This window comes from Camelina sativa, chromosome 8 (genome assembly GCF_030686135.1).
Source record: "Camelina sativa cultivar CO46 ecotype springtype chromosome 8, ASM3068613v1".
Taxonomy (NCBI): Eukaryota; Viridiplantae; Streptophyta; class Magnoliopsida; order Brassicales; family Brassicaceae; genus Camelina; species Camelina sativa.
This window is the reverse complement of record NC_141887.1, coordinates 23,658,911-23,684,354: the sequence shown is the minus strand read 5'-3', so window position 1 is coordinate 23,684,354 and position 25,444 is coordinate 23,658,911. Positions and strand designations below refer to the sequence as shown.

At 34.8% G+C, this 25,444-nt stretch overlaps 4 protein-coding genes across 4 annotated transcripts; all 4 read left to right on the top strand.

Moving 5' to 3' along the window:
* The first annotated feature begins 4,139 nt into the window (after positions 1–4,139).
* Positions 4,140–4,604, top strand: LOC109126079 (putative defensin-like protein 55). Its single transcript, XM_019229158.2, has 2 exons — positions 4,140–4,298; positions 4,435–4,604. Exons 1-2 carry the CDS (start codon positions 4,211–4,213, stop codon positions 4,575–4,577), a joined length of 231 nt encoding a protein of 76 aa, XP_019084703.1. The 5' UTR covers positions 4,140–4,210; the 3' UTR covers positions 4,578–4,604.
* Positions 4,605–8,996: 4,392 nt separating this feature from the next.
* Positions 8,997–10,769, top strand: LOC104707712 (putative F-box/LRR-repeat protein 21). The gene is made up of 2 exons (XM_087460962.1): positions 8,997–9,376; positions 9,992–10,769. The coding sequence occupies exons 1-2, from the start codon at positions 9,027–9,029 to the stop codon at positions 10,557–10,559; spliced, it is 918 nt and encodes a 305-aa protein (XP_087317088.1). The 5' UTR covers positions 8,997–9,026; the 3' UTR covers positions 10,560–10,769.
* A 2,508-nt stretch (positions 10,770–13,277) lies between these two features.
* On the top strand, positions 13,278–14,754 carry LOC104707711 (putative F-box protein At4g05475). The gene is made up of 2 exons (XM_010424136.3): positions 13,278–13,675; positions 14,088–14,754. Exons 1-2 carry the CDS (start codon positions 13,326–13,328, stop codon positions 14,377–14,379), a joined length of 642 nt encoding a protein of 213 aa, XP_010422438.2. The 5' UTR covers positions 13,278–13,325; the 3' UTR covers positions 14,380–14,754.
* Positions 14,755–16,072: 1,318 nt separating this feature from the next.
* Positions 16,073–25,438, top strand: LOC104709755 (putative F-box/LRR-repeat protein 23). Its single transcript, XM_087461279.1, is given in 9 exon segments — positions 16,073–16,337; positions 16,480–16,628; positions 22,410–22,750; positions 22,949–23,568; positions 23,792–23,930; positions 23,932–24,002; positions 24,005–24,146; positions 24,635–25,147; positions 25,260–25,438. Coding segments are annotated over 9 exon segments (2,331 nt in total). The 3' UTR covers positions 25,351–25,438.
* The last annotated feature ends 6 nt before the right edge of the window (positions 25,439–25,444 follow it).

Genomic DNA, 25,444 nt, shown 5'->3' with positions numbered 1-25,444 from the left:
ATGGCCATAGTTGAATATCAAAGTTATAGGTGATGATCTTTTCCACGGCTAAAGACATTGAAGCTAAATTGCTTCCGTTATTCTCTTAATGATGATCATGCACTAGTTTTGGTGAAAGCATGCTTGAAATACGCTACCTCAAGCTTCTTTAGAATAAGAAGACCAAGGGAAAGTGGCTTAAAAACACCATTCTTGATAACAATCCTGACCTGGAACACTTTAATCTACGCAAGTGTTTCAACATTAACCTTGTTGGAAATCTAGAGAAGTGATATTGAGAAAACATGTTGTTTATGCTGATCTCCAACTTATGAACTCGTTCATGTCTCTTTTTTCTCTACGTTCGTAATTGCAGCGTGTCCTTATTTGATCTTCTCTAATTTTGTGTCCGTTTAGAAGACATGCATGTGCAATAAAGCTTAATATTTTGCATACCATTTCATTCAATTAAACTATTCATCATGAGAAATTAAACATGAATAAAACATTAAAAACCATGGAAGGCCTGACTCCTTAGCTAACATGTGCCACCACGCCGTTGATCATAGGTTACATAATGATAGTCATCAACAATATACTCGGGACAATTGACAAAGTAGCACCAATTTAAATTTTTAGTCCAAAATTAGCACATAAATTCAAAGATGAATCTAAGGAATAAAGAGATCTTCGAGCTCTGGTTCGGAAAGAAGAGATAGCCCAAGCTTCCCGGTCCCAATCTGTATCTCTAATTTTAATTTGAATAATTTAGCTGGTGTTGGATCTGGGGAATTTTCCGTTTGTGACCTTCAACAATGATAAATCCTATAATGGGAGTGACGAAAGTTTGTTTTTTTGCTCCATTGTTTAGAACAGATCGATCGTATGTTACCAAAAGTTCTTTTGCCTTTTGTAAAAACAACAAATTTGATTTTGAATGTAATTGGATGTTTCCTCTACCATGTCAATACAATTTCTAGGATTATTTGTCTACTATTCATGATTTGTTTGTATCTTCTGGAAATTTAGGTTAGTTGATAACATATGCATGGGAAGCGTAGAGTTGAGTGGAGTCTAACATGAACAATTGGTCAAGTCATTCTCCTTCAAGAAAATTACAGTGGTGAGTTTTTTTTATGCTAATAAAACCAAAGCATTAGTAGTAGTGATTATATGATTTCATAGTATATGGATATGGAATTTCATGTTCAAGGTTGTGTACATTGTACTTCATTGTAGACACTAATCACTAGCTTCACTTCAATTTCCTCTTTTAGAGGAGTAGAAGTCTATTAAATGTAATAGAGAGAGTCACTTTCACCTTTTGTGTTAGTAGGGAAAGTTGTGATGGTTTAGGATTTAATAATTTTGATTGTTACATGTTTGCTGTTTGTTGATCTTGTATTGATCTGTTTCTTAGTCACATTTGAAGATTAAGGAAACATTGTTGCAAATTCATGAAAACTTTCCTGAAACTTATTCACTGATTTCAATTTTAATCACAGGAAATAGGGTTGAAGGTTTCTCTAAGCTACGTGATGTATCTGCAGATGACACAAGATGCAAATATGCTTTGGAAATATGCAAATGACATATTGTGTTCTTTTATCCAATTTTACTCTATGTTGTTTAGAAATATATAATGCTTGAGAAACATTTATAGATTTTTTGGTACTTGTATGATGTATAACATTTTCAAATATATATATATATATATATATATATATATATATATAATGTTAGCACTTTGTCTTAACTGTGACTGAACTTCATAAAAGATTATAGGAAATTCGGGAAGTATTATATGAAATTCAGGAAGGATTACCTTGAACTTCAGGATGACTTTCATCAAAAAGTCTAGATTTCCAAACATTAGAATGTGCATAAAAATAAAATCGTTATCCCTCACTAATGGAGTAATCTACTAATATTTGACACATTGATCCAAAATACACAAAAATACATATCTAGAAACACATATATTTTAATTTATGAAGGGTTCAGTAATATTTAGGAATGATTTCTTGAAATGCAGGATGGTATTTATGAAAATAATAGTTAAAAAAGATTAAATATTTAAAGTGTTTTTGCTTAAATTCAGGATGGTTTAAACATGTTGGGTTCTCCACCATGGAACATCTTGTTCATCATCAACTCTACGTTTCTTCTTTGGAACAACATACTCAGCTTCCTTACACTGTTTCTTTTTTTTTTTTTGCTGAAATCAATATGTAAACAAAAAATCCACATTAGAATGAAACACATCAAAGATATCACACGCTTCTCCAACACAACACAAGACAGAAGATAATTCTATTTTGTAAAGAAACATTTTAAAGACATCAGAGGCATAACACTAAAATACTTCATAAAATCTGTTCAGGAAGGTCTTCCTAATATTTATGGATCCTTTCTAAATTTTCGACAATGCTTCCTGAATTTTAGACAAAGCTTAATTCCAATCATTATTTCTGTGAGAAACTCTATGATGATTAACATATGAATGAAATTTCAAAGTAATAAGCAAACATACTTCTAACAGTAACACTAGCAGTTACCATTCTCATAAAACCCATTCCAAATCTGTCTAGCTTTAATGCATGAGACAGTTCTAAGACTGAAACTTCTTCAAAAAATACTCATACCAGTGCAAGAAGAACACATGTTACTGGTCCCTTGGACTCTGAGCATTCATGTAACAGCAGCAAAGCTTGGGACAAAAGTTATGTACCTATAAGACCATGTGAAGGACCTTATGCTAGAAGAGTATGGCAATCATCAACTGATGACGTTTCAATAATGTACCAACAAAACCATCCACTCTTTAATCTCCTAAACAATATCAATAATATATAAAGTCTCTATCTAATTCTCTACACAAACTCTCAACTAAACAGACAAACATATTAGAAACGCATATTCAGATTCCTATGACAAGTTTAAGAATTTCATATAAGAATCAAAATAAGCATAAACATGGAGCTGGATATATAAAAAAAATTTGCAATAACTATCCAAAACAAAGTTAAGTCGTTGTTGTTCTCTAAAATATAAAACATAAAAAAAGATAAGAAGAAACTAAAACCTTAAATAGAAGAACTAAAAGAAAGAAACAAACCTCATCTCAATTCTCAGGAACTTCAACTTCACCATCTTGAATATCTTGTTGAATATCCTTTGGATCTTTACCATCCACAGTAGACCCAACAGAAACACAAGGCCCCAAGATCTCTCTCACTAAACCACTCAATTCCTTATGAGTGGCCTTATGATCCTAGCAATCTCAATCACATCACCAAACATTATGCTTAATCTTCTCCACCTTCTTCCTATCTCTCTCCAGCTCTTTTAACGCCGTCATGACTAGCACCGCTGCCGACAAAACCATTGTGACCTTCGCATGACGAATCTGTACCCAATAGCGTTACCGTTGACGGTTCAGCACCGTTAGCCTCTCTCTAATTCGACCTCAAAGCACAATTTCGAGAGATATATCGAATCGACATTCTTAAAAAGTACATCTAACCAAAAATGCAGGGGAGAAGAACAAAACCTCTTGAAGATTCGCTTCAGGTTAAAGGTGACAACACGAAGGATGAGATTACGAGATAGATATAGAAAGGGGACAAGGAGGAGCTTGTGAGAATTAGCAATGAGAATTGGGTAATCTCCGTTGAAACACACAAAAATTGGGTCATCTCCATTTTATATATTTCGTGAGAGGTTAGGTAAAGAGACGATGTGAACAAAAAAGTTATATCAATTTTTCCCTTTTCGATTTTTCTTAATTATTATGTTAATTCATAAATGCTAGTTTTGGAAAATTTAACTGTGTGTGCTAGATTTAGAAGAAAAATATAGATTAGTATTATTGAAGGGTATTTCTCATATACTAATGGTATATATATATATATATTAGACCTAATGATAGTCATCAACAGTATTACTTAAATGGTTACCAAAAACATCTTTGACTGAGTGTATTTTAGATACCCTTCAGTATATAAATGACAATCTGTAATTATATTTTAGATTTTGTCTACCACCACAATAATGTTATCAGCATAATATGGAAGATTCACTTTTGACAATAAATAAAAATGAAATTAAATAACTAGATTGACTAGAGAGTTGAATAAAATAGAGACTTTTGTAAGGATTTAGAGAAGCACATACTTATTCTTTTCTTTTCTTAGAAACAGAAAAGTAATTAACAGTAAGAACAAAAATAATGAGTATCACAAAAACTTTTGTTATTTTTTTTCTTGTAGTGATCTTGACAAATTCATTGTCCAACTCTGGCGTCTTGGCTTCATCAGGTATGTTGTTATTCTTCAAATATTATTTGTTATTTTAAATGTAACGATTGAATATAAAATTTACTTTTTTAAAAGAAAAAAATATAAAACCGTTTTTTTACTTTTTCTTTTAACATAAATCCTACATGTGTTATAGTGATTGAAGCATCAAACTATGATTCGTGCACTAGACCATGTACAAAAATGTATGGAAACTATGAATGTCGGTATGACTGTACCTTCATGAAGTACAAGGATGGACAGTGTGTTGCTGGACGATGTTGTTGCAAACATTATTGATAGATAATCAATCAGCGATATGGGCGATTGAATTATATATATATATATATATATGTATATATATTATCAGATTTCTTTGTTCCAAAAAAAAAAAAAAAAAATCTATTATCAGATTTATGTATGCTCTTTAATAAAATAAAACGTATATCATCACTTCTGTGACTTTACTTATTTGTCTTGATGTGTGTGTTTATAGAACTTAAACTTAAACTTAAATAACTTTTTTTTTTTAAGAAAGTATCTTTTTGATACTTATATATATCCTTTTATTAATATCAGATTTATGCGCGTGGAGAAGCATATTACATGGGCGTGAGTTACTTAAACAAGGTTTAATGAAGACCATTGGGGATGGATGTGATACCATGGTTTGGCTGGACAAGTGGGTTTTTGACAAGCATCCCAGAGCACCCTTTAGATTGCAAACTTTTTTTCAAGTCAATTTGCGTGTGTCTGAGCTTCGAATATCTAATCAGTCTCAGTGGGATAGGGAGAAAGTGAAGGCTTTATTCCCCCCGGATGATGCAAATCAAATCTTAGCAATGCCTATCAAGGTTGGAAGCCGGGATCGTCATATATGGCCATATTCTAAGTCGGGCTCCTACTCTGTTAAGAGTGGTTATTGGTTGAAACAAACACTTCCATCAATATACGAACCTACTGATGCAGTTGTGAATCATAGGAATGAGCTCAAGGCGAATGTATGGAAGATAAAGACAACTCCCAAAATTAAAACTTTCTTGTGGCGACTGCTCTCAGGTGCTCTTGCGGTAATTGAACGTCTAGCATCGCGAGGTTGTGGAGGAGATATTCGGTGCCCGAGTTGTGGTTTTCAAGCAGAAACAATATGTCACCTGTTCTTTGACTGTCCGGTAGCTCGTCAAGCCTTCGCTCTGGCGAATGTCCCACTTCCAAATGGTGGTTTCTCCCAGGTAGATGTGGATAAAAACCGGGAACACCTATGGTCTCTGATCCAAAATGATACAATCCCAGAGGAGATACGTTATGCTATACCTTGGTTGCTTTGGGGAATTTGGAAACATCGCAACACTTTGGTCTTTCAAGGGAAACATGGTGATCTTCGACATATGGTGCTCACTGCGCAGGACAACTCTTCTCAATGGTTTGCGGTTCAGGCTCTACCTTCTTATGCAGATCATCCCCGAAGTGTAAGGCAGAGCAAATTGGAGATCAAGTGGTGTAAGCCTCCAATGGGTTTTGTTAAGTGCAATATTGGTTCTTCATGGAGAACAGGATCCAGGTTGTCGGGTGGATCTTGGATCATGAGAGATTCTCAAGGACAGGTACTCTATCATGCTAGAGATGCACTTACAGCTCCAGACTCACGGTTCCTTGCGGCTTTGAGAACCTTCCTGTGGGCAAGTGAAGCGGTCTCAATTCTGCAAATACCTAAGGTAGAGTTTGTCATGGATAATTCTATGGTCAGTGAGGCTGTTAATAATCCGTCGGTTTGGCCTCGGTTTGGCCTTGGTTTCATCTGATATTGAATGAAATACATATGGCGTTGTCTAAGTTCTCTGCCTGGAGATGTTACTTGGTTGCAACTACTACCAACAAGGTAGCAATGGCGATTGCCACAAGCGTTACAAGAGATGGTCGGTTCCAGTCTTATCTTTCACTTGGAGGGCCTTCTTGGCTTCATGATCAAGTGAGGGGTGAGGCGTTATAATGTTGTTGTTTCTCTGTTTCTGTTTCTCTGTTTCTGTGTTTTTTCTTTTCCTCTGTTCAAACTTTCCCATTTTGGTTCTATTTGAAAAAAAAAAAAAAAAAAAATATCAGATTTATGCATACAATTTATTTTGATAAAAATTAGTTTTAATCTAATGTATTTGTTGTTCTTATTCATTGGACATGAAGATTACAATTTACACTTGTCTGATTTACTTTAGATTATCTCCATGAGCGACGAATGGTGAAACAGTTTATGTTTCGCCTAAAATTGATACCTTCACAAGAAAATGAGATATTAAAAGATATATTAAATATGTTTTTTTTAAATCGTTTCGTTTCCAAAATCTCCACCTTCGGTATTTATTTGAAAGCAAACTATCTTCGGAAAAAATCTAACAATAAATAAATGACTAATTATTTATCTCATGAATTTTGACCGAAAACATAAGTGCACTTTAATGACGTATATGACCAAATCAATTATTTTATACATCTCCACAAATCAGGATATCACAATTCATCCCCACTAATATATCTCAACGTCATTATTTCACACCAAGATCGTCACCCCCGAAAATGTGAGCCATATTGACTTTACACTCGTCATGTTTCAGCTTTGAAAGTTTTAGAATATGGAATTTTATAGGTTCCAATTTTATATGATTAACAAAATTTGGAGTATATATTCTATGAAATTTAGTCTTTGTATTGATTTAAATTTAAAAGTTAATTATATATATATATATATATATATATGTATGTATTTTAAATGTCTTCATCACATTTTCCTAAAAATCAAATAAAGAATGGTAATACTGTTTTCATATTACAAAAAAGTAATAACATCAATTGAAAACTCAAAAAGTGAATAAATATAGTATCTAACATTCAAAAAAATATATGTTTGATGGGAAATTTATTTAGATTACTGTTGATTGAATAATCTAAATTAAAAGCACATAAAAAAGAGATTAATTTGACACACTTAATTAGTAAACCACTTATTTTTTGGTGGTTATTAATTTGACTAAAGTTTTTTAATTAAGCCTCAACTGATTTAATTTCATAATTAAAGGTATAATAGGTTTTTAATTATTATAAAGCCTATTTAACCACCAAATATATAGATGAAACAAATTTTCTAAAAAAACATCTTTTATTTTCAGCTTCCTCATTTTCCATTTTTTAATTCTATTAAATTACAAAGAAATAACAACATCAAACCGAATTACATTTATTAAAATAGAAACGATTTTATTCCACATTTTGTTTGATCTCCTATTTAATATTTCGGAAGTACACAAATTATTTTTGCTAGACTAGATAATAGTTATTGGTTATAAAGTTATTGTTATTACTTGATTCATTAGTTGGTTGCAAAATAGGTTATACGGATTGACTTCATTAGTCATACCAAGATTTAGGGGTTAAAATAATTACTTTACCTGCATTGTTATTAATTACTTGCAATGAATACACTCAAAGAGGATATTCCAAAGAATAATTTAACTGAAAGAAATTAAATATATAGACAAATGAAACAATAAAAACAAATCTTTAACAAAATATTTCTCTATTAAACACGCCTGATATTGTATATTTACACAACCATATATAATGTTAGGCAATTAAAGAAATATAATAAAATCTCTCAAATTTTCTTTATTTTCTTTAAAAAAAAATCTTTTCAGCTAAAATTTTGACTGAGTAAGGGGTCAAAATTTGAAAATTTAAATTCAGTTTCATATATTTCTTTTGTTGAATTGTGTAGTTTTATATACTACTATAAACTTTTTAAATAATTTAATTTGAAATATTTAAAAATAGTTTAATTTGAAATTTTTAAGAATATCATAAATATATGATAGATCAAAAAGTTAAAAAATTAGAAATACTCTAATTTGATTTGTTATAGCAAGGGTCAATAATATGTCACTATAATATGAAAAAAATTCAAGAAATATGATTTTTTGCTATGGCACAGGTTGAAATTTCAAGAAATATAATTTCTTGAATTAAATTAAAGTTTGGAATAATATTGTTTGGTAGGCTTTTTCGGTCAAGATGATTTTGACAAACATATGTTATATATTTGGTCCTAAAATTAATATGCAGTATACTATGGGTTAAACCATAAAATTAACAATCAAAATATAATATATAATTTAAAGACTAAAAATCAAATAAAATTAACAAACAAATTTTTTTTTTTTTTATCACTTAACTTAACCTACGGTATACCGCGGGTCAAAATCCAAATATACTAGAATAGATTTTACAAAATAGATGTTATTTTCATTAGTTATATTCAGTATATAATTTCATGGCATAGTGTTCCATCCAAAAAGAAAAAAAAATTAAAAAATAAAATAAACATATATACGATGTTTTGAATAAAAATTTTAAAATAAACAAAAAAAATTTCAAACTATGCTGACGGGTTATTCTAGTTTCCTACTAAAATCGGATGGAATCCAAGATATTCTATTCATGACAAATATCAGTGGTGTGGTGGGAAATGTAATTTGCCTAATTAGGAAGTAAGAGGAAATATAATTAGCGCGTGAGTGTTATTCGCTATATGCGTGTGGCCTTGCTTGATCTTCCTTAAGCTATCGAGTGTTGAGTCTAATTATTAGACGTGGCATGAATTGTACCACATAAACAAAATACTACGTAACCCTAGTTTTGAATTAGATACGGGGGAGCCATAAAAAGGTCCGAACACACTACACTTCACTTCTTATCCTCAAAAAAATGTCTGCCTCCTCCTCTACATTGGTGCCTCCGCTGATGATGAGAGAGGAAGAAGAGCCGAGAAACTGGATGGAGCTTCAGTCGGAGTTGACGTCTTTGATCCTGCTCCGACTTGGTGCAGTTGAGATACTTGAAAACGCCCAGAAGGTGTGCAAACCGTGGCGACGCATCTGTAAGAACCCTTCCATGTGGCAAAAAATCAACATGCAAGACCTGGGAAACCGAAGATTGAAGGATTTGGATTTCGATATCTTGTGTCGTCACGCTGTTGATCTCAGCGAGGGCGGCTTGCTCGAGATCAACCTTGAGTACTTCTCGTCCGATTCTCTCCTTGCTTACATCGCCGATAGGTTCTCTTCTGTTTTATGGGTTTTATTTGATTTCACTGTCTGGGAATAGTTAGACACACATTGTCCGAGTATATCTGAATTGTGTTTGTTCCTTTTCTCTCTCTCTCTCGTGTGGATTAGGGCAAGAATTTGTTTAACTTAAAATTGTTAAGTTTTTGTTGTTTTTTTTTGTTTTGTGTATCCTTTTACTGGATCTGGCGATCTGCTAGTAATGGCTTTGGATAGTCATTTACTTAATTTAACACAAGTATGTGTACCCTGGCAACTCAAAGTTTTCCTTTATGTACTCTACGTTTGGGATTAGATGCACAGATATATTTGAAGGATAATTAATAGTCCTTAGTTCTCATATTTTTCGAGTCTTGTGTCTTGTTTCACTCCGTTACTCGTTATTAGCATATATGAGAATATCATCATAGACTTGCTTAAAGCATCCGTAGAGTTTTATTTTTTGAGTCATCTAATTAATAGACGTCCCAAACGCATTGCTGGTAAGCCGTCATTCTTTGCTCTTCTTATTTGACACGCTTCTAAGTTGATTAGTACTTTGAGAATTTCTAATCCCTATTGTTCTTAATTAGTTTATGATTTAACTCTACACACAATTATTTGCAGATCAAGGAATCTGAAAAGTCTTGGAATTCAAATGTTCTTCAAAGCTATGACGAACGGAGGACTTGTGAACGCAATCGCAAGACTTCCATTGCTTGAAACCCTCGAGGTCTCACACACAAGTTTAAGACTGAACCTGAAAGCTATCGGCCACGCTTGCCCACAGCTAAAGACATTGAAGCTAAACTCCTCAGGGTCAGTGTATGATGGGTTAGATGAGTTTGGTCTCGTCAACTGTGATGATGATTATGCCCTAGCAATCGCTGAAAGCATGCCTGAACTACGCCACCTCCAGCTTCTTGGGGACAGATTAACTGACACTGGCTTGAACGCCATTCTTGACGGTTGTCCTCACCTGGAACACCTTGATTTACGCAAGTGTTACAACATTAACCTTGTTGGAAATCTTGAGAAGCAATGTTTGGAGAGGATGAAAGAATTCAAAGGCCCGGACGACTCAACCGCTGATTACCCATATGATATCACTTTTGACAATTCTGACTACGACTACGACTATGATAGTGGTAGCGACATCGAGGTCAACTACGACGAAGCAGGTACTGGGGAATAGGTATTGAATCTCTCTAAAAACAATTTGCTTTTGTTGGTCTTGTCAACTTATGAAGTCGTTCATGTCTCCTCTTTAATTTTCTCTATGTTGGTACTTGGTAATTTCAAAGACCTTATTTCCTTTAAACTTCTAAGCTTTGAGTGCGTGACTGTAAGTTGCGACAACGATTGGATGGTTTTTTCTTAAGTGGGTATTAGATGATTTTTATTATGAGATTCTATTATATACTTTATATATGGCCCGAACAAATATCATAAACATGCTTCTAAGTTTCATTTGTCTAATCGAGTAATGTAAAAACTTATAGGTCATTAATTTTTGTCCACGGCAAAATACATTGAAGCTAAATTGCTTGGTTACAAGCGCTCTCACTTAAAAGTTAATGATGCTGTACTAGTTTTTGTCAAATCATGTGTTTTTGTGAAAGCATGTGTTTTAAAAGCACGGCTAAATACATTGAAGCTAAATACGCCAGTCTGAATAACAACCCTGACCTAAACACTTTGAATTACGCAAGTGTTTCAAGTTAACCTTGTCGGGGATAAAACGATGTTTCAAGATAATCAAAGATTCTAAACCCCCCGAAAATGACTCAACCAGTACTGGTGACCCATATGATACCAGTTTTGTCAATTTTGATTCAGATTATGGTGGTGATGACATATTCAGGTTGACTATAATTTTAAGGTGCCAGTAACTAGCTATATTTCGGACTACCTATTGAATATTATGAAAAATGCAGAAAAGATGTGTATACGCTGGTCTTGCCAATGCCAACTTATGAACTCTTTCATGTTTCCTTTTTTTCTCTACGTTCATATATAGTTGCGGTGTCCTTATTTTGAACTTGTTTGAGCGTGTCTTATCTTCAGTGTCCGTTTTGAAGCCATCTGCAATACAACATAGTATTAGTCATATGGTTCATTCAGTTTAAGTATTCTTTCATTTATGGGCATCTCAATTCTACTCTACTTTTTCTTGTAAATTTAATATCTTCTTTAATCTGGTTTACTCTATATCTTATTCTAAAATAGAGTTGAAGATATAATTAGTCTATATTTAAAGTTTCTCTACTTTTCAATATTTTTTATAGACTAAATAATAAAATCAGACGTAAGAGAAAACTTTATTGTATTTTTCGAATTACTCTATTTTATAGTAAAAACTAAAAAACGTAGAAGGACATAACTGGAGATGGTTTATCCATTATTTCATTTTATTAAATTTGACATATGTAGAATTAAATAAAGTAAAGCTACACTTCTTTTAGTATTTTACTAAAATCAATGGAGTCCTAGATATGATGTAGTGGCAAATGTTTTATGAGCGCGTGTATTTTGACAAGGCCTGCATTATTAGTTGGTCATAACGTGTGATTGTTAAGATTGTGATACGCTTATGTTGATCACTACTATCAACTATGACACAAGTTCTTTTGAGCTTGTTCGAGTTTGTGTTGACTTCAGATGTCCGTTTGAAGTCATGTTGCAATAACTATTAAATTTGGGCTTATTTTGGGCTTTCAACTAAAAACCAATTGACAATTAGTGGATTGACCCTAACCCGACCACATATGGGATTTTAACACGCCTCTTCGAGATGATAACTCCATCTCGAACTGATCCCACTTGGACCGATAATAAACCCCTTCTTGGGCCCCCATTACTCGGGTTAACAAGAGCCATGTCTATATTCACTTTTCTAGGTCCACTAGAATTTTAACTTTGGGTTCTGATACCATGTTAAATTTGGGGTTATCTTGGGTTTTCAACTAAAAACCAATTGGCAATTAGTGGATTGACCCTTTATATATTAATGATAGTCTCTTTAAACATCAGATGTGGGACTTGGTTTGTATCCCAACAATAACTATTATTTTGGATATCATTCATTCAAATTAGCAATTCATTCATCTATCTAACCACATTTATCCATTATTTAATTTTATCAAATTTGACATATGTAAAATATAAGATACAACTGTTTCTTGCCAGCTGCAGTTTTCCGATCTAATATAAAATCACTCTCACGACATCATTCAACAGAGACATGTTTCACAATTTCAGGATTTGCTCTCTCTCTCTCATCTCTGGTAAAAATTTCAGCAGAATTAAAAAGTATACTGAGGTATGTTTTCAACGGAGACATGTTTTCAAACCATAATCTACTCGGATATGGAGAGAAAGGAACCCTCGAGAAGCGAACGGAGAACCAACTTCTATGTAACATGAAAACACAATGAAACAAGTTGATGGCATCATCCGTAACCCCGTGTCATGAACAGCGTATCTACTCCCTCTTTCAAGGTAATGGTTTAAATTTCTAAGAACAAGGTTGCATATATATTAATGTAAACAAGGTTTTTTTTTTTTGTGAATAAAATTTACATATTCACACAAAAAGATAATAGTATACAACTGATTAACAAAATCAAACCGAATTACTAAATTGTACTTAAATATGAACGAGTCTATTCCACGTTTTCTCGATTTCATACTAAAATCGAATGGAGTCGAAGATACGCTGTTCATGACAATATCAGTGATGTGGTGAAAATGTATTTTGCCTAATTAGAAAATCGAGGAATGATAATTAGCGCGTGAGTGTTATTCGCGACATGTGCGTCTAGCCTTGCTCTGTCGAGCTTGAGCCTAATTATAATACGTGGCATGAATTGTACCACATAATACTACGTAACCTAAATTTTGAGATAGAGACGGGAGCCGTAAAGGTCCGAACACACTACACTTCACTTCTCCTCAAAAAATGTCTGCCCCTTCCTCTACTTTGGTGCCTCCGCTGATGATGAAAGACGAAGAAGAGTCAAGAAACTGGGCGGAGCTTCCGTCGGATTTGACGTCTTCAATCCTGCTTCGACTTGGTGCAGTTGAGATACTTGAAAACGCTCAGAAGGTGTGCACATCGTGGCGACGCATCTGTAAAGACCGTACTATGTGGCAAAAAATCGACATGCGAGACCTGGGGAACCGCAGAGTGGGCGACTTGGATTTCGAAATCTTGTGCCGTCACGCTGTTGATCTCAGCCAGGGCGGCTTGCTGGAGATCCACCTTGATGTTTTCGCGACCAATGAACTCATCAGCTACATCGCCGAAAGGTTCTCTTCTCTCTATCCCTTAAACGGCTTTTATTTGATTCAATGGAATTTGGATAGTCATATTTTACTTTTACTCGAGAATGTATGCCTTGAAACTTAAAGTTTTCTTAGTTCTCACATTGTTCGAGTCTTTGTTTTGTTTTACTTACTGTATCCTTTTTCATGGTTGATGAAAACAATTAGTTAGATTATTAGCATATATATTTAAGAACAATATCATCAGCTTTAAGAACTCTTACCATATACTTGCTTAAGCATTACTAGAGTCCCAAACGCATTGCTTGTAACACTCCATTATTTGCTCTTCTTATTTTACATGCTCCTCCTGAGTTGATTAGTACTTTGAAAATTTCTCTTTATTGTTGTTGTTCTTAGTTTATGATTTAACTCGGCCACACAAAATTATTTGCAGATCAAGGAATCTGATAAGTCTTGGACTTCATCAAAGGATGACGAACGAAGGACTTGTGAACGCAATCGCAAAATTTCCATTCCTTGAAACCCTCGAGGTCTCACACTCAGCGTTAAGACTGGATTCAAAAGCTATAGGCCGTGCTTGCCCACATCTAAAGACATTGAAGCTAAACTCCTCAGGATGGTCAGGCTACATATCGTTTCGCACCGTATGTGATGATGGTGATTATCCCCTAGCAATCGCTGAAAGCATGCAAGTGTTTCGACATCAACCGTGTCGGCATTCTTAAGAAGCAATGTTTGGAGAGGATCAAAGAGTTCAGACGCCCGGACAACTCAACTGATGGTATCACTTTTGTCAACTCTGATTCTGACTCAGATCATGAAGGTCTACTACAACTGAGCAGGTACCGGGGATTATATTGGGACTAGGTATTAAACCTCTCTTAAAACAATTTGCTTTTGTTGGTCTTGTCAACTTATGAAGTCGTTCATGTCTCCTAGCTCTTTTCTCTATGTTGGTATTTCATAGTTTCAAAGACCTTATTTCCTTTAAACTTTTAATTAAGCTTTGAGTGCGTGACTGACTGACTGTAAGTTGCGTCAACGATTGGATGGTTTTTTCTTAAGTAGGTACATTTATGATTATCGGCTGATTTTTATTATGAGATTCTATTATTATACTTTATGGTGGCCCGAACAAATATCATAGGCTTCTAAGTTTTATTTATTATATAGTCGAACTATAAAGAATCTTGTTTTCCTATAGCTTAAGGTATAGCTAATTATTTGTCTAATATATAATCAAGTAATCTAAGAAGCCTTGGATTTCCAATATGGTGCTAAAATAACTTGTGAATGCAGCACCAAAACTACTCGTGTTCTAGAGAAACGATGTTTCAAGATCAAAAGATTGTACATATACCAGTTTTTGTCAATTTTGATTTAGATGATGACTTGGGAAATATATATATGGTGGTGATGACATATTGAGGTTGACTGTAATTTATAAGGTGCCAGTAACTATATTTAGGAGTAGATATATATTAAATCTTCATGAACAATGCAGAAAACATGTTGTATCATATACTGGTCTTGCCATATGCCAACTTATGAACTTGTTCATGTCTCCTTTTTTTCTCTACGTTCGTAGTTGCAGTGTCTTTATTTTGAACTTATTTGAGTCATTGTTTTAAAAATCCTCGCCTACCACCGATTACGCCTCGTAAAATCGCTAGGCCCACCCTCCCCGCCTCGATTAATGACTAATCCCCGCCTAGCATCGATTATCCGATTATACCGTCTATTCCGATTAATTCCCGCTTAATTTTGTATAAACCGATTATTTTCGGAGCCAAATATAAATCAATTATATATATTTTTGTTATTTAAACATTTAAATTAAGAGTTTATGATATTTTACGATAACTAATGTACAAACTTTTAATTAAAATTACGTTTTTATGTATTTACCGTAGTTTTAAAGACAATACTATAGCTTTATATTTTATTTGATATTTTTTTTTTCACATAAACAGAATTATACATATGTTTAGTACTATATATTTTTAATTTACTATTAATTTAATAAAATAACCCTAAAACTAGTCCCCGATTAATCCCCGTTTAATCTCCGATTTTCTCGCTAGGCGCTAGGCCCATCCCGACCGCCCGACTAGCGTCTAGCGATTTCTAAAACAGGGGTTTGAGTGCGTGTTAACTGTAGTGTCCGTTTTGAAGTCATGTGCAATAAAACATAGTATTCATATATATCATTCGTTCAATTTAACTATTCATTCATGGGCATCTCAATCTTACATTATTATTTTTAATTATTATCTTCCTGTATACTCTAGATCTGATTCTAAAATAGTTTCGAAGATACAACATTTTATGTGGCAAGTTTTATCGGGTTGTATTTCGGTATCGGCTAATTTGCGTCGTCGGAGATTGAGTTGTGATGTCGTTTGTACACGGTGCGGGATGGAGGAGGAGGATATAAATCATGCCATCTTTCTATGTCCGCCGGCCCGACAAGCCTGGGCTTTAGCTCATGTACCAGTGGGGCCGCAACTCTTTCCGACGAACTCTGTATATGCTAATGTTGATCATTTTCTAGATCCCATAAGTCCGGGTTCACAGGTTCAGGTTTTTCCTTGGCTGATGTGGTATATTTGGAAAGCTCGAAACGTTCGTGTTTTTGAAAACCAGGCTGAACGCCCTGATGAGGTTGTCTGGGTGGCGGAGGGTGAGGCTTTGTCCTAGCAGGAGGCTCAGGTAGATGTCAAGGGGGAGGAGTTTCCCTCCACTACTACGGGTCTAACACCTGGGTATAGAAGGGGTTTATCTTTTCCTACGATTTTTATGGGACAGAGATGTTATGTTGACAGCTCTTGGAAAGCGACAAATGTTTTTGCCGGTGCAGGATGGTGTTGTATTTCATCAGAAGGATCGCCCCCAGTGCTTGGAGCGACAAATTTCCGGCGAAGTTTATTCTCGTTACATGCAGAAGTTGAAGCCTTCATATGGGCGATGCGATGTATGATTGGACATGACTTCCGGGATGTGGCTTTTCTTACCGACTGCTCCGACTTGGTGAAGATGGTGTCTTCCTCAACTGATTAGCCAGCTTTTGCAACATATTTAGACGACATTCGGATCGACAGGGAGGAGTTTTCTTCTTTCTCTTTGATTTATGTTTCTCGTAATGCTAATGTACGAACGAATTCTTTAGCACGCCAAGTGTGTGTCTCCACATCATGTTTTGTTTGTAGACAATTTTCCTTCTAATTGGCTCGTCTGAGCTGATTCTTTTGTTGAAAAAAAAATTAATTAGTATCTATATCTAAAATTTCTCTACTTTTTCAATATTTTTTTAGATAAAAAATGATATGAATAAGAGAAAAAAATAATTGTATTTTTGAATTACTCTATTTTATAGTAAAAAACATAGAAGAATAATTGGAGATGTGATCTAAATAACCAAATTTATCTATCATTTTATTTTATTAAATTAGACATGTAAAATCAAACCTGAGCTTACTTTTTTTAGTCTTTTACTAAAATCGAATGGGAATCGAATGGTAGTGGCAAATGTTTTATGAGCGCGTGTATTTTGCCTAGGCTGCCTAATTGAAAATCTAAGCGGACATAATTAGCGCGTGAATGCTATTCGCTAAATGTGCGTGTGGCCTTGCTTGAGTCTTCCTTCAGCTATTATTGAGTTGAGTCTAACTATTGTACGTGACATGAATTTTACCACATACAAAACAATACTACGTAGACCTTAATTTTTAACTAGAGACGGAAGCCGAAAGGTTCCAAAACACTACACTTCGCCCCTTCTTATTACAGTACTGAATTGATAACCCTATTCTTTTTTTAATTGATTTCCTCCACTACATCGCTGATAGAGTGATAGGTTACCAATCTTCTCTCTATCCCTTACCACCACCCTCAAGCACACTATGTTTGAATTCTTTCATTGAAATCTTCAAATACTGTTTTATTTAGAGAAATTGATGGCTTCTATACACAAAATGTGTCGGTAAGAGACACAAACGTTGTCGGATAATATGTTCATGCCTTTTTTATGTTTTACGACTCAAAAAAATTTATTTTTATTTTGAAGTGACTTGATATGACACTATTATAATAAGTCCTTCGTTCTCACATTGTTCAAGAGTCTTGTTTTGTTTCACACTGTTACTGTCAAACTTAAGTACCTGTCATTTTTTCATGGTTAATGGAAACAACAAGTTAGGTTTTAGCATACAAAGATTATCAGCTTTTATTTGATTTCAATGGACTTTGGATAGTCATTTTACTTTTACGCGAGAATGTTATATGCCTTGCAACATATAGTTTGCTTTTATATATGTACTCTACGTTTGGGATATTAGATCCACATATATATTTGAAGGATAATAAATAGTCCTTAGTTCTCACATTGTTCGAGTCTTGTTTTGTTTCACTCCGTTAATTACTCTCATCATACTTTAATTACTTATCCTTTTTCATGGTTAATGAAAACAAGTAGTTAGGTTATTAGCATGTATAAGGACAATATCGTCAGCTTATAGATTTCTTACCATATATACTTGCTTAAGCATCAGTAGAGTTTCATTTTTGAGCCTTGTAATAGTCGTCCCAAACGCATTGCTCGTAACACTCCATTCTTTGCTCATTTTATTTTACATGCCCATGCGTTAATTAGTACTTTGAAAATTTCTCCTTAATTATTGTTGTTGTTCTTAGTTTATGATTTAACTCGACGACACGCAATTATTTGCAGATCAAGGAATCTGATAAGTCTTGGACTTATATTCATTAATATTCCATCAAAGGATACGAACGAAGGACTTTTGAACGCAATCGCAAAACTTCCATTCCTTGAGACCCTCGAGGTCTCACACTCAGCGTTTAAACTGGCTTTAAAAGCTATAGGCCAAACTTGCCCACATCTAAAGACATTGAAGCTAGATTCCTCAGGTCTGACACGTTACATATGTTATAGCAACAAATGTGATGATGATTATCCCCTAGATGAAAGCATGCCTGAACTACGCCACCTCCAGCTTGTTGGGGTCTTGGGGAAAGCTTAACTAACATTAGCTTGAACGCCATTGTTGAAGGTTGTCCCCACCTGGAACACCTTGATCTACGCTAGTGTTACAACACCAATGGTTTCAGATCATTCTTGAGAAGCAATGTTTGGAGAGGATCAAAGAGTTCAGGCTCCCTGATGACTCATATGATGACGACTCAGATGAAGACTACTACTAAAAAGATAGCGGTAACAAAATTGAAGTCTACTACGAGTGAGGGACCGTAGACTCTATTATCGGACTAGGTATTGAATCTCTCTAAAAACAATTTGCTTTAGTTGGTGTTGTCAACGTATGAAATCGTTCATGTCTCCTCTTTTCTCTATGTTGGTTGATATGCTCAAATTGTAATATCCTAATGATACTAACAGTCTTGCAGTTGTAATACTCTAGGGGTCGAATCCACAGAGACTCTAAATCACACAATAGACTTATTAATCTTTTAATTATGTTAAATCAAAATATTAATTTAAAAACAATGCAGAAACATAATTAAAAAATGTTGTAAATTCAGGAATTAAAAACGCTAGGCCTAGGGAAATTCTCAGGAATTTATGAAATATTAAATCAATCAATAAATTAGGATTCAAGCAATTAAGATCAGATCTAAAACTCTAAACTTTTGGTAAAATAAATCAGTTCTCACTGCAAATATTATCTAAATTTAAAACCAGAAAATTTAAATCTCTTTGTAAAATTCAAGGTTAAAAATCAGCTTTAAAAACAAGTTTAGATTGTTCACAAAATTATTAAATCAAATCTCTTTGCAGGAAATAATTTTGCTCATCAAAAGGTTTTATCAGGAAAATCAATTATACTCTCATATCAATTTATTTTCCTGGGTATTAATTCTAGGTGATCAATCAAGAATTAATATGAAGAACAACCTAAGATGAAGATCTAGAAAGATAATGAATCCAAACAATTAATCAATCTAACAATCCATGAAATCCCTAATGAGAACCCATAAACCTAACAAGCAGATCTACTCAGACATAATTGTAAGAACACAAATCATGGATAAAATAGATATCATTAAATTCAAAAGAGAAGAACAAAGGAGTTTAGAAAAGCTTTTCTCAACAGGGCTGAGTTCTTGTCTCTCCCAAAAAGCTCTCAAGGTCTCTCTCTCAAAAGGTGGTAGAAAATAAAACTTGAAAATAACTTAGGTCTAAAACAATGATCCAAAAATCCTATTTATATTTCTAAAAACGTCCAGGGACTAATGATGCAAATATGGAAGACTTTGGGGCAACTTTGTAAATTTTCAAAACTTGTGAGAAAACTTCCGATTCTTCTGCTGGATGATGCATCGATCGACACCATCACTTGCATCGACCGATGCAAGTCTCTGAACTTGTCTCCCAACTTCACGGCTTAGCCTCAATGCTTGAATGTGCTCCAAATCCTCCTATTTAGCTTCATTATGCTCCCATCCATGCTAAATCCTATAAAGACTCAAAAGACTCTAAAAATACCAAAAAAAACTCTATAAGTAAGATTTATATCATGGCTAAAAACACCTAAAAACCATGATATATCATTGGTATAACTTGGTTGGTAGTTTCAAACACCTTATTTCCTTAAACTTTTAAGCTATGAGTGCGTGACTGTTGCGACAACGATTGGATGGTTTTTTCGTAAGTGGGCACGTTAATGATCGATCACCTGATTTTTATTAGGGTCGACTTTGGTACACTACCTTAACTATACTCTTTCTTCATTATACATCCTAGACTTTTTATCTCTTTTCTAAACACCATAAACAATTTTTTTCTCTATCAAACATCATGAACCGTACAAACTCTTTTAATTACAACATAACTACTCTAAATCGTGATTACACTTAGTAAACCAGTAATCACGTTTTTAAAACCACGATTGCGTTTAGTGAACCAAAAACAAAATTAAACCCACGTCTAATTTTGTCTTCTTCATATCAAAAGTACATAAATCTTAGGGTTCCTTTCTTCGTCTCCAATTCATCGCAACAAGAACTTGATTCTCTTTTTTTCTGGTAAGATCTTTTCTCTCTCTCTCTCTCTTTATAGCTTCTCTCACTATCTCTGTCATAGTTTTTCTCTTTCTCTCTCTCGTAGATTTTCTCTATCTCTCGTTATAGCTTCTCTCACTACCTCTCTCTCTCTCAGTTACCTAATGAACGAAGAAGACATGGATGAGATACAACCCGAAGATATGGAAGACGTTGATAACAATCTTAGTGAGGAAGACAAAGATGACATGAAAAAAGGAAAAAAAAAACAAAAGAAAAGGTAAGAAAAAAAATCAAAAATGACAACGAAGCTGAAGATGATGAGGAAGAAATAGACCGGTTTAAGTTTGAAATAGAAGATTCAGTAGGGAATTTTGTTGATGAATTTTCTGTTGGCCGAAATGAAATTCCATATAGTTCAGATGAAGAGGAAGATCCAATTGTTTTGCCAGATAGAAGAAAAAGATGGAGTGTATGATTCAAACTTTTTGTAATCGTTGTTTTGCGAGGAAGATCCTATTGTTGTAATAGTTGTGTTGAAATTAAAGACAATGTATAGTTTATAATATTTAATAAAGAAAAATATTGTTTAGGATGTTTAGAAAAGAAACATACTTTAGGGTGTTTATCGAAGAGGAAGTATAGTTGGTGTAGCGTAGCATAGTCGACCCTTTTTATTATGAAACTATTTTTTATTATTATACTTTATGGATCAAATATCGATCATAAATCAGTCGTACTATGAGAATTTTGTTTTCCTAGTTTAAGGTTTAGCTGATTATTTGTCTAATCAAGTAATCTAATTAAGAAGTCTTGGACTTTCAATGTGCTAAAAAAAACTTGTGAATGCAGTCGCAAAACTACCAGTGCTCAAGAGCTCTAGGTCTCATACTCATGGACATAGCTAAGTTTTAAATTTATAGGCTATATTGTCGAAATGCAAAGATAACTAAAATAGTGACTATTTATGCCTAAGTAGTTACAAAACATCTGTAACTAGAAGTGACTTAAGTTTAATTACAAAATTCGTATAATATAGTTATCATATTTGGTCGTAAATCCGTATATATATTTGTGACTATATTTTGTAACAAATTCTATATAATTAGTCACAAAATTAGTTATCTTTAATTTAGTTATGATATTTTTTTTTTTTTTTTTTTTTTTTGAAACTAGTTAGTTATGATATTATGACCAAGTAAATACGTCACAATTTTGTATGTAAATCGTCATAGACTCCTCAATGAGTTCACACCACGTCACAGTTTTGTATGTAAAAGGGTCTAGAACCGCTGATTAGCCATTTCATATGACTTTTGTCAATTCTCATTAAGACGATGACTTAGGCAATATATACGGCCGACGACAATCAAGATTTTAAGTCGACTATAATTTCTCATGACTAGGTCTTGAATCTCTCTTAACACAGGTAACTTTTTGTTGGTCTTGTCAACTTTGAACTCGTTCATATCCCCTATTTTCTCTTTGTTGGTTGTATATACTACTTTAGTTTCAAACCCCTTATTTCCTATGAATTTTTAAGCTTTTCAGCTTAAACAATGGGCCTAGGCCCAAAACATTATTTCTATTATTGTAATTTATGGCCCAACTAATATCGTAAATATGTATCACAATGAGGACCGATACGAAAATTTTGAAACGACAGTACTACTCTACTTTCCTCTTCACTGTAGCCGTTTTCATTTTTGTTTTTCTTTAGCCGTCGTCTCTGTCTTTACCTCCGGCGATGGAGGAGTACGGAGAAGAATGTAGAAACTGGGCGGAGCTTCCGCCGGAAATTACGTCATCGATCCTTGTGCGGCTTGGCGCGATCGAGATACTCGAAAACGCCCAAAAAGTATGCAAATCGTGGCGTCGCGTTTGTAAAGATCCGTCGATGTGGCGGAAGATTGACATAGACAACCGCGGAGACTTGGCAAGCTTCAAGTACGACCTCTTTTACATGTGCTGCCACGCAGTTGATCGTAGTCAGGGCGGTTTGGTTGAGATCGATCTTTGGTACTTCGGTACTAATAGGCTCCTCGGTTACATCGCCGATAGGTTCTCTCTCTCTTTCTCCCTGTAACTCACAATCTCTCGAATTAGGGTTTATAGAGAACTGTGGCTGATTTGATTTCAGTCGTTGTATGGGGTTATGCTATTTTAGGGTTTAGAACACAATTGGGGAAATTATATCTGATATTGACATTGAGTTGATTGGATTATGTTTTAAACTTTTTTACTCACAATTATATGCAGTTCAAGTAATCTGAGAACCCTTAGACTTGTAAGATGCCGTCAGATAACAGATAAGGGAGTTGCTAAAGCAGTTGCGAAACTTCCATTGCTTGAAGACCTCGAGGTTTCATACTGCTATTTTTCAGGAGAGCGTCTGAGTGATATAGGCAAGTCATGTCAACATCTGAAGACATTGAAGCTAAACCGCCGTCCTCGCGTAGAGTTTGCTCTAAATATGCGTGATCATAATGCCATAGCAATTGCGGAAAGCATGCCTGAGCTACGCCACCTCCAGCTTTTAGGGAACGCGCTGACCAACGCGGGCTTGAACGCCATTCTTGACGGCTGTCCTCATCTGGAACATCTTGATTTACGCCAGTGTTCCAACATTCACCTTGTAGGGGATCTCGAGAAGCGTTGTTTGGAGAAGGTCAAAGTTTTGAGACGCCCCAACGACTCAACAGCTGATTACCCATATGATACCAGTGTACTCGATACGGATTCATATGATGGAATACCCTGTGTACTTGACCATTATGTCATTATGGGCGGCAATGGCCTTATGTTCCGCGATGACCTTATGGCCGGCTTTGACCTAATCGGCGGCTATAACAATAACATTATGTGCGGCTATGACTCAGGTACCAAGGACTATCGTTGGTAGTAGATATTAAATTCTTTTTAACAATGCAGAGACAGGTTCACTTTGCTGTGCTTGTTATGCTCAGTTGCAAGTGGTTGTGACTTATGAACTTGTTCTTGTTTTCTTTATCTCTGTGTTCGTTGATTATAAATTAAAGACGGAAGTTCAATGATCCAAAACTACTTTAATTCTCATTACATTTGAATTTTTTTTTAAATCAGATACTACTTCCTCCTCTTCGTCGTCGTCCACTTCTGTTTCTACACTGATAAATGACGAAGAGCTTGGAAACTGGGCGGAACTTCCACCAGAACTGATATCATCGATCCTTGGCCGGCTTACCTCCATTGATATACTGGAAAATGCTCAGAAGGTGTGCAGATCTTGGCGTCAAGTCTGTAAAGACCCCTCGATGTGGCGGAAGATTGACATGGACAACCTCGGAGACTTGGGAGCCATGGGGTACGACCTTGAGATCATGTGTCGTCATGCAGTTGATCGTAGCCAGGGCGGTTTGGTTGAGATTGACATTTGGTACTTTGGTACAGATGAGCTCCTCACTTACATTGCCGACAGGTTCTATCTCTCCCTTTTCATGTGATTCAAAACCATGCCTATTTTTGTTTTCTTAAGGGTGATTTTTGACTTCCTTAATTCAAAATTTTGATTTCACTTGTTGAATGGGGTATGCCAATTCTAAGGTTAGATATGGAAGATCTTAGTAGTTTCAGTGAGTGGAAATGCTTCTGTTCCTTTTACTTGTGAGAATTGGGGAAGTTATTGTTATATTGTGATGTGTTTCGAAAATCATTGTGTCACTTATCAATTTGTTGAATCAGTAGTTTTAATAATAATGTGTTCTAAATTCAGGTTTGTGAAATCTCTTGCTCTTCCATTTTGGAGTAGAATATATCCACTGAATTCTAACATTGTTTCATTTCTGAGGTTTAAATGATTGACTTCAGGATCTTTGTGTGCTATAAAAAAGTTCTTTTGCATCTTTGTCGTTCTTCTTCTCTATCTTTGATTATGTTTATAACCTTTCTACTAACAATTATTTGCAGGTCGAGTAATCTGAGAATCCTTAGACTTATAATGTGCTATCCAATAGCAGACGAGGGATTTATCGAAGCAATTGTGAAACTTCCATTGATTGAATACCTCGAGCTTTCACACTGCTCCTTGTCAGGAGAGTCTCTGAGAGTTGTTGGCAAGTCTTGTCCAAATCTGAGGACATTGAAGCTAAACTCCAAGCCTGACCCCAATTTCAATGATGATGAGTTTAACAATGACGATGCTCTAGCAATCGCAGAAAGCATGCCTGAACTACGTCATCTCCAGCTGTTCGGGAACATATTAACCAATGTGGGCTTGAACGCCATTCTTGACGGTTGTCCTCACCTGGAACACCTTGATCTACGCAAGTGTTTCAACGTTGACCTTACCGGGAATCTAGGGAAGCGATGTTCTGAGAGGATCAAAGATTTGAGACGCCCCAATGACTCAACTGCTGGTCACCCATATGGTGGTACCTCTATAGTTGATGCCCCCCGCTATGATCCCAGCGACTATTATTGGTAGTTATTGAATCTTTCTGAACGCTGAATGCAGAGAACATGTTGCTTTTGTTTTGGTCTTGTCAACTTATGAACTCGTTTATGACTCCTCTCTTTGTACTTGAAGTTTCAGGATCCTTGTTATTTCCTTTCGAACTCTTTTTGAGCGCGTGATTGCAGTACGGATGAGTATAATTATGGGCCTAGGCCCAAGATTTAAGTAGGCTTGGTCCAAATGAGTTTCGTAATAATGTGATACCATGAGGACCTAGTTGTAAAATTAAAGAGACGGATGAAACCTTTTTTACTTCACTCTCT

Coding starts and splice junctions, on each gene's coding strand:
- LOC104707711 (XM_010424136.3), top strand. CDS start 13,326: ATGTCTGCCCCTTCCTCTACTTTGGTGCCTCCGCTGATGATGAAAGAC. Junction 13,676..14,087: donor ATCAGCTACATCGCCGAAAG/GTTCTCTTCTCT, acceptor AATTATTTGCAG/ATCAAGGAATCTGATAAGTC.
- LOC109126079 (XM_019229158.2), top strand. CDS start 4,211: ATGAGTATCACAAAAACTTTTGTTATTTTTTTTCTTGTAGTGATCTTG. Junction 4,299..4,434: donor TGGCGTCTTGGCTTCATCAG/GTATGTTGTTAT, acceptor CATGTGTTATAG/TGATTGAAGCATCAAACTAT.
- LOC104707712 (XM_087460962.1), top strand. CDS start 9,027: ATGTCTGCCTCCTCCTCTACATTGGTGCCTCCGCTGATGATGAGAGAG. Junction 9,377..9,991: donor CTTGCTTACATCGCCGATAG/GTTCTCTTCTGT, acceptor AATTATTTGCAG/ATCAAGGAATCTGAAAAGTC.